This window comes from Chiloscyllium plagiosum, unplaced genomic scaffold, assembly GCF_037043375.1.
Source record: "Chiloscyllium plagiosum isolate Xiang-an unplaced genomic scaffold, Cpla_swu_hap1 HiC_scaffold_4, whole genome shotgun sequence".
NCBI classification, from domain to species: Eukaryota; Metazoa; Chordata; class Chondrichthyes; order Orectolobiformes; family Hemiscylliidae; genus Chiloscyllium; species Chiloscyllium plagiosum.
Genome location: NW_028270142.1, coordinates 6,680,314 through 6,689,830, shown reverse-complemented (window position 1 = coordinate 6,689,830; position 9,517 = coordinate 6,680,314). Strand labels below are relative to the sequence as shown.

The window sequence follows — 9,517 nt, the reverse complement described above, 5'->3', positions numbered from 1 at the left end:
TCGCCGATAACCGAGAGAGAGAGAGAGTTAGAGTTAGGGGGAGGGGAGAAAAGCAACAACATCCTCAAAAACAAACAAATCCTGAGAGAAAATACTGAAAAGGGACTGTTTTGAGAAAGGTTCCCCTTTGACGCAGCGATGGGCCTGAGGCAGAGCGGTGGTGCCCGCGGCTCGGTGCCTCACATCGGCCGCAGTTTGTCTTCACTCGGAAACCCGGAGAGCTGAAGGTGGCTGGCCCCGGGACTCAGGGAGAGAGACACACAGGGGGGGTGGGGGTGTGTGCTCCGGCACCGAGTCCCGTCTCTCTCCATGCGGCAGCGCTGACTGCTGACCTTTTTTCTTTTCATTGTTGTGGGTTTTGTGTTTTTACTTTGGGGGGGGGGGGGTTCGTCGCTGCTGTTTTCTTTTGTTTCTCCCTCCGTCCGGCCCCCAAGGCCCTGACACGGGGCCCTCCCCGTCCCTCCGTGCTCCGATGGCACTATGTTACCAGTACCAGCTCCCGGTGCTGCCTCTCGACAGGCCGGTGCCCAAACACGTCCTGAGCCGCAGAGGCGCCATCAGCTTCAGCTCCAGTTCGTCCTTGTTCGGCTGCGCTAACCCCAGGGTCCTGTCCCAGGTAAGAGCAGGCCGTCTTCGCTTCTCCTCCTCCTCTTCCTCCTTCCCCTCTTCTGCTTCTCCTTTTAGAGCCAGCGATTCTTTTCTTCTGCTCCTCCTTCTTCTCGACTTCTTTTAGAGTCAGACTTTTCTTCTTCTCATCTTTTCTCCTCATCTCTTCTTGTCCTCCTCCTTCTCCTCCTCCATCTCGCTCGCCCTCTCCCTCATCTCCCCCTCGTCCTTCTTACCCACCCACCTTCCCCCAGCTCGTTGACCACTGCTGTGTTGAACTTGGTCTGTAATAATATAGCCTAAGTTTGAATCTAATATGTTTATGAAGTATTCTTGATATCATACCTTGCTGAGATTTTAGGATAGTCCATAACTTTTTCTTTGCTGCAGAATTTACGTAGGAGGTCTGACAACATCCAGACAGAGAAGTAATTGATGTTATCAGATCATTGACCTAAAACAACGTACTTAAGATGTTAAACACTCACTCTTGTGTTCCTCTCTGAAGATGCTGCCAGACCTGCTAAGTAATTCCTGTTTCTTCATTGAATTTCAGAATTCCATCAGCAGTGTTTGCTGTTACAAATCGTTTCTTGTCCTGAATATGTTGATAACTGGATGTCTAAGAATGTATATTTTATATATGTAGTTCAATACTATTCTCAATTGTTTTCCGGTATAAGTTTTTTTTTTAAAGTTCACTTTTGATTTGTGGAAAGGACCAACATTTATTGCTTGGCTCTAATCATTCTGGACCTATTGTGGCCTGTGTGGCAAGGAAGAAATGGTAATACATGAATCTTGGACTGTAAAATGGAGATTAGTATTTCCATGCCACACATGTCTTTTTATAGGCTTGGTAAATGCTGTTTGAAAAGCTTTGGAACATAGGACACAATTTAGCCAAGTTACACTAATGTTGGAGAGAATCGTTGTTTAAGCTGGTGACTGGATCAACTAAACAGCTTTCTAGCAAACAAAGTTGGAGAAGCTCAGCTACTTGGGCAGCATCTATGAAGAGAGAAAAACCATGCTTTTTAGGTTTCTTATTATGTTGCTGGTGTTGTACTTATTTAAACAAAGAAATTGAGATGTGAACTGATTACTGTAGGATACTCAGCCTGCTCTAGTAGCTATTTGATTTTATTTAGCTTCTTCTGTTTTGACTGTTTAATTTTGAGCACTCAATGTATTTGATGGGGACTTGATATTGGCATTGATATTGGATGTTAAAGAGAAGTGGTTATCTCATTGGGATGGTTATTGGAGGCAACGGCCTACTGGTATTGTCACTGGACTGTTAATTCAGAGACCCAGCTCATGTTCTGGGGATTGAGATTCAAATCCCAAATCTACCAATGTGGGATTTGAATTCAATTAAAATCTTGAAATAAGAATTAATGCTGACCACAAATCTGATATTGACTTTTCATGTTCACTAATGTCCTTGAGGGAAAGATACTGCTATCCTTACCTGGTCATAGTCAAAAAGATGTACGGAAACAGACCCTCCATGCCGACCAGATATCCTAAGCTAATCTAGTCCCTTTTGCCAGCACTTGGCCCAAGTCCCTCCTAAACCCTTCCTAGTCGTATACCCATCCAAATGCTTTTAAATTGTAATTGTACCAACCTCCTCCACTTCCTTTGGCAGCTTGTTCCATACACACACCACCCTCTGTATGAAATAGTTGCCCCCTTAGGTCCCTTTTTGAAATCTTTTACCTCTTGCCTTAAACCAACCCAGGGAAAAGACTTTGTCAGTTGCCCCCAAATCTATGACCCTCATGATTTTATAAACCTTTTATATGGTCACCCCTCAGCTTCTGATGCTCCAGGGAGAACAGCCCCAGCCTATTCAGCCTTTCCCTATAGCTCAAACTTTCCAACCTTGGCAACACCCTTGTAAATCTTTTCTGAACCCTTTCAAGTTTCACAACATTTTCCTGATAGGAGGGAGACCAGAATTACATACAATATTCCAAAAGTGATCTAACCAATGACCTCCCAACTCCTATACTCCATGCTCTGAACAATAAAGGAAAGCATACCAAACATCTTTTTCTATCCTATCTATCTGTGATTCCACTTTCAAGGAACTATGAACCTGCACACCAAGGTCTCTCTTCAGCAACACTCCCCAGCACCTTACCAAAGTGTATAAGTCCTGCCCTGATTTGCCTTTCCAAAATGCAGTACCTCACATTTATCTAAATTAAACTGCATCTATCACACCTCAGCCCATTGGTCCATCTGATCAAAATTCTGTTGTACTTTGAGGTAACATTCTTCACTGTCCACTACACCTCTTGGTCTGCCCTAATATGATTCCGACAATGTGGTTTACAATTAATTGCCCTTTGGGGAATTCAGGATGGGCATTAAATGGTGGCCTAGGTGGTGACACCCATATCCTCTAAGGAATTATAAAAAAAAGTTACTAAATAGCTCATGCCTCGATGTTGTCCAGGTTTTGCTGCATTCAAGAGTCGCTGAACTCCAAACCTGAATTTTGGCAATTGCTTTTCTACTTTCTAATTCAAAGGTTTACTGCTGTTCTGTTGCTGCTGTCTCAGTTGAGATTAACAACTTCAGCACAAGTTCAGCAATTTGTCACTCTCAGCACACTACATATCTCACAGAGTCAACACTAGTGTAAGGTACAAACTATTCAAAAACAATTTCTTTGTCTATTATTAACTAACGGGTTGCAGCTTGTATTAGATTTAGCACTGACTGCAAAAACAAACATTTGTATATCATTAAAGTACAATTACTTAGTGTACTTAATTCTTTCTAGATCTTGTGGGGTATAGTATTTGGTGAAAATGTGTTGCTGGAAAAGCGCAGCAGGTCAGGCAGCATCCAAGTGGTTCCTGAAGAAGGGCTCATGCCCGAAACATCGATTCTCCTGCTCCTTGGATGCTGCCTGACCTGCTGTGCTTTTCCAGCAACACATTTTCAGCTCTGATCTCCAGCATCTGCAGTCCTCACTTTCTCCTATAGTATTTGGTGATTTTTATTCAGTAATAGAATTATAATTTTCAACAGTCCCCAATACAAATAGCATTAGTATTGATGTGGTTACTTAAAGTGATGAGAGATGTAGTTCTTGCCATTTTCCTTACAGGCATTTATTTCCAAACTACTCTCATTTAGTTGGTCTGAAGTGAACATGTGGAAAATAAACTGCAATGGTCACATGATAGGAAATGCATTTTGCAGTGCTTTTTTTTTGTAAAAGATAGCTACAGATGCCTTGCATGTCTTTATATTTTGTATTATAATTGAGTGACTTGCCAATATTGTCTTTCAATTCTCCCAGGTGATATGGCAGGTAACTATTCATTTTAAATTACTTTATCCCTTCCATAAGTCTATTTCATATGCTCACGTTGTTTTTAAACTTGCTTTTATTTTCCAGTGCTACTGGATAATTTTAACACTTTAATTTCTTCTTGGTTGCCCCTGCCCCCCCCCCCCCCCCCCCCAAAAAAAAATTCACCTCTCCTCTGAACAATATCATTCCCTCTGGGCATATTCAGCTTTATAGGACTCAAGATTCAGATATGCTGCTTTTCACTTCTTCCTTGTTAGCCTTCCACACTCCCTTAGACAATTGTGTCCTGGTGCTGAGGCCCATGTTGCTTGCCTCACTTTGTTTCTCACATCTGTTTGTGATGCTGAAACATAACCAGAAATTACTAGAACAACTCAGCAGGTGTGTCAGGATCTGTGGAGATAAATCAGTTAATGCTTTAGGTCCAGTAACCCTTCATCAGAATGGGGTCATGAAACTGGACCCAAAATGCTAACTTGGATTCCTCTTCAAGGATCTGCTAAGATTTTGCAGCAATTTCTGGTTTTGTTTCAGATTTCCAGCATCTGCAGTTCTTTTGGGTTTTTGTGATGTTGGTTTTGTTTTCTTTTTGTTCCTTCATGCATGTTGCCCTAGTTGTATGGAGGAATGATGCATGCAGTAGATGTTTGTTGTGTGGTGGTGATGGATTTCCAACAGTGCTCCTCCAGCCCATGTCCATGCTCTCACCATATTCTCGATCTATGCTCTCCATGCTCCTGCTCTTTTCGCCCCTGCATTTACCAAGGATAGACAGACCCAACAAGGGTAAGAGGCATGTTTATCATTCTGACATTTAAGTAAACTTGTTTCTAACAACAATATCAGAAATCACTTTACAAATGCAGACACTTCAATATTGGCAACTATGCAGAATTAGGTGCGATGAGGGTGACTGTCCTTTACATCAAGGCATATATTTGACTGTGTGTGATGTCAATGAGTCTTATTAGAATTGAAGACCATAACAAACGGGATCATATCTATACCTAGGACAAAGAAAGGTGGTTATGTTTGTTGGAAGTCAAATGCTGAGGCACCAGAAATTGGAACAAGGATTCCTCAGTGTAGTGTCCTAGGTTCAGTCGGTCAACTGAACTTGCCCCAGTATAAGGTAAAAAGTGAAATTTATTCAGTACCATTTGTAGTTTATGGATGTAAGTTTGGTTGCTGAGCTGGAAGGTTTATTCTCAGTTGCTTCGTCACCATACTAGGTAACATTATCAGTGAGCCTCCGGTGATGCACTGGTGGTCTGGCCTGCTTTTGATTTGCTGATTTGTAGTGTAGATGTAGATAGCCATTCAGATTTTAAAGGCCAATCAAGTCAACCTCAGGTTTCCTCCGGGTGCTCCGGCTTCCTTCCACAGCCCAAAGATGTGCAGGTCAGGTGAATTGGCCATGCTAAATTGCCCATAGTGTTAGGCACATTAGTCAGAAGGAAATGGGTCTGGGTGGGTTACTCTTCAGATGGTCATGTGGATTTGTTGGGCTGAAGGGCCTGTTTCCATACTGTAGGGCATCTAAAATATTGCAGCGAACATCTAGATTTAACTATATTCAGCTGTTTCATTAATAGCACCTTGCACAAAGGTAGGACTGTACCATTCACAATTCTTAAGATTATAAAAAATAGAAGCAGGAGTAAGCTATTGAATTTCTTGACTTTGTTCCCACGTTTCGTTAAGATCATCTGGCACATACAAGATCAGGAGTGTACCAATTGATCAAATATTCCCGATAACCAAGAGGTCCACATGAACAATATAAAAACACACGTTAAGTATTAGAACTACAATACAGCGGCTATACACATCACTGTTAAACTTTATTTACAGCATAAATCACAAATAATAATGCAACTTGGACTTACATAACACTTAACAGCAGAGCACCTTCTCACTCGTACCCTCAACTGACTACTCAGACATTTGAAAAGAAATTGATTCAATTGAATCAACTGTTGTTATTTTGTGTGAACATTTGATTGAACAAGTATATTTACATGGAGGTAAACAAATTTTATAATAATGATTGTACAGAATAATCATCATGATTTTTTTGAATTATATGATTTTTGTCAGTTTATCAAGAATGGTGTTGTGTTATAGAGTCTTAGAGATGTACAGCATGGAAACAGACCCTTCGGTTCAACCTGTCCATGCCAACCAGATATCCCAACCCAATCTAGTCCCACCTGCCAGCACCCAGCCCATATCCCTCCAAACCCTTCCTATTCATATACCCACCCAAATGCCTCTTAAATGTTGCAATTGTACCAGCCTCCACCACATCCTCTGGCAGCTCATTCCATACACATACCACCTTCTGCGTGAAAAAGTTGCCCCTTAGGTCTCTTTTATATCTTTCCCTTCTCACCCTAAACCTATGCCCTCTAGTTCAGGAGTCCCCGACCCCAGGGAAAAGTCTTTGTCTATTTATCCTATCCATGCCCCTTATAATTTTGTAAACCTCTATAAGGTCTCCTCTCAGCCTCTGACGCTCCAGGGAAAACAGCCCCAGTGTGTTCAGCTTCTCCCTGTAGCTCAGATCCTCCAACCCTGGCAATATCCTTGTAAATCTTTTCTGAACCCTTTCAAGTTTCACAACATCTTTCCGATAGGAAGGAGACCAGAAGTGCATGCAATATTCCAACAGTGGCCTAACCAATGTCCTGTACAGCCGCAACATGACGTCCCAACTCCTGTACTCCATACTCTGACCAAAAAAGGAAAGCATACCAAAAACCGCCTTCACTATCCTATCTACCTGTGACTCCACTTTCAAGGAGCTATGAACCTGCACTCCAAGGTCTCTTTGTTCAGCAACACTCCCTAGGACCTTACCATTAAGTGTATAAGTCCTGCTAAGATTTGCTTTCCCAAAATGCAGCACCTCGCATTTATCTGAATTAAACTCCATCTGCCACTTCTCAGCCCATTGACCCATCTGGTCCAGATCCTGTTGTAATCGGAGGTAACCCTCTTCACTGTCCACTACACCTCCAATTTTGGTGTCATCTGCATACCTACTAACTGTACCTCTTATGCTCTCATCCAAATCATTTGTGTAAATGACAAAAAGTAGAGGGCCCAGCACCGATCCTTGTGACACCCCACTGGTCACAGGCCTCCAGTCTGAAAAACAACCCTCCACCACCACCACCCTCTGTCTTCTACCTTTGAGCCAGTTCTGTATCCAAATGGCTAGTTTTCCTTGTATTCCATGAGATCTAACCTTGCTAATCAATCAGTCTCCCATGGGGAACCTTGTCGAACACTTACTGAAGTCCATATAGATCACATCTACTGCTCTGCCCTCATCAATCTTCTTTGTTACTTCTTCAAAAAACTCAATCAAGTTTGTAAGACATGATTTCCCATGCACAAAGCCATGTTGACTATCCTGAATCAGTCCTTGCCTTTCCAAATACATGTATATCCTGTCCCTCAGGATTCCCTCCAACAATTTGCCTACCCCCCCGAGGTCAGGTTCACTGGTCTATACTTCCCTGACTTGTTTTTACCGCCCTTCTTAAACAATGGCACCATGTTTGCCAACTTCCAGTCTTCCGGCACCTCACCTGTGACAATCGATGATACAAATATCTCAGCAAGAGGCCCAGGAATCACTTCTCTAGCTTTCCACAGAGTTCCCGGATACACCTGATCAGGTCCTGGGGATTTATCCACCTTTAACTGTTTCAAGACATCCAGCATTTCCTCCTCTGTAATCTGGACATTTTGCAAGATGTCACCATCAATGTCCCTACATTCTATATCTTCCAAGTCCTTTTCCACAGTAAATACTGATGCAAAATATTCATTTAGTATCTCCCCCATTTTCTGTGTTTTGGCCTGATTTTATTTACGAAGAAAGAGATACTGAGCAGTCTCCTTAAACCCAATAAAGCAAACAGCTTGTGAAGCCTGAGTTTTTTTAAATGTTCGAACAATAGAAGCAGCCTAAGTGGGGTCAAGTCCTACAGAACCAATATTTTTCGTTTTAGCTTTCTGCAGTTGCTGGGGTCTTGAAGTTGGATGTGGAAATTCTTATTCCTCTCTGTCTCTGTTACATCTAAAATCTGGGGTTCTCTTCCTGCTGCTAGAATTGCATGTGAGAGAATCCGTTTTACTGAATTTGCCTTTGCCAATGGTGTGTTTATGGGCTGTTACTATATTGGAGCAGTTAATTAATAATATCTATTATTTTGTTAAGCATTTTGATAGTTACAATTAAGACAGTTCTTTTATTTTATCTCTATTTTAACTATACTGTAAAAATAAAGTTGAATAATTTGACCAATCACATTGCATCTGGAACACCATACCTTACACTTGCATTTAAAATAAGAAAAAGTTAGGTTGTAGGCTATATTAATATATTTTGAGGGGGTTTGGTCTGGTCTGTAAGAGCAGATGCATGAAGATATTTCTGATAGTGAGGGAGTCCAGAATTAGAGGTCACAGTCTGAGGATATGGGGTAAACCATTTAGGTCTGAGATGAGAAGAAATTTTTTTCACCAGAGAGTGGAAAGGCTGCAACCCATTACTACACAAAACAGATGAGAGCAAAACATTGTGTGATTTCAAGGAGGAGTGGGAATTGTTATGAAAATGTGGGTGTACTGTACCTTTAAGAGTTAAAAGCTACTAGAACTACCTGACAGCACAAAGTGCTCTGAAAAAGATATAATGTAACATTAGGTCGATCAACTTGATTAACTGGTTGCCCGGAGACTAATAAATTTGAATTCCGCCAATAGTTTAAATTATACCCCCCAAAAATAGCAAATTCCAATTAAATTTGAATTGAGTATATTGATAATCTTTAAAAGCCAGTGACACAATCTGATGCTTTGGGGTTAGAAGGCTGGGGAAAATTGAACAGTTGAGAGGAGAACTACCAGCCCAGCTGCTGCAAACTGTATTTATAAAAAAATCATAGCCTTTCCCATAAAAATTTTAAATACCTAAATACCTGCCCAGAGAATAGCTGTCTTAAAGATACATTTATCAATCAGTAACCTGTAAGCAGAATCCCCAAGAAGCGAAGAAGACAGAAATACAGAGAAAAACTGAAAGCTGCCTGGCTTTGAGATAAGAAGTTTTGTTTTGTAAATTTTAATGGGGAGTTTTATTGGACTAGTATTATAGAAGGGGAGGTAAAAGGTAGGTTAGAGGAAGGAGTTGTAAATAGTTGTTAGTTAATTATTCTCTCTTATATTTTAAGAAATAAGGTTGTTAATGTTTACTTTAAATAGTTCTTGACCCCTCGAATTTTCACAGATTACTGCACGGGATAAATCTTTTCTGTGTTAGGGGTTTTAAATTAGTAGAGAACTTTACCCCGTGTCGTAACAGAATTAAAATGAAGGGCTAAAGTTATAAGAGGAAATGGGGGGAAAAGGTGGGAATAGGCTATTGAGTTGAATGATGAGCCATGATCATACTGAATGATGGAGCAGGCTGGAAGGGATAAATGACTTACTTCTATTTTCTGTGTTTCTGTATCCAGATCGATCTCTTGAAGATAACATTGTACCATTTATTGA

The 9,517-nt window shown here is 41.1% G+C and overlaps 1 protein-coding gene across 5 annotated transcripts in view; it reads left to right on the top strand.

The window, feature by feature from the left end:
- Positions 1-286: 286 nt before the first annotated feature.
- pde7a (phosphodiesterase 7A) overlaps positions 287-9,517 on the top strand; it is a 138,816-nt gene continuing 129,585 nt past the window's right edge. For 3 of the 5 annotated variants that reach the window (XM_043689281.2, XM_087985936.1, XM_043689280.2), the window contains exon 1: positions 287-616. In XM_043689281.2, the coding sequence (XP_043545216.1) occupies positions 473-616 (144 nt within the window). In that variant the 5' untranslated portion in view covers positions 287-472. The remainder of the gene's footprint in view (positions 617-9,517) is intronic. The other 2 variants (XM_043689284.2, XM_043689283.2) reach the window with 1 other exon arrangement.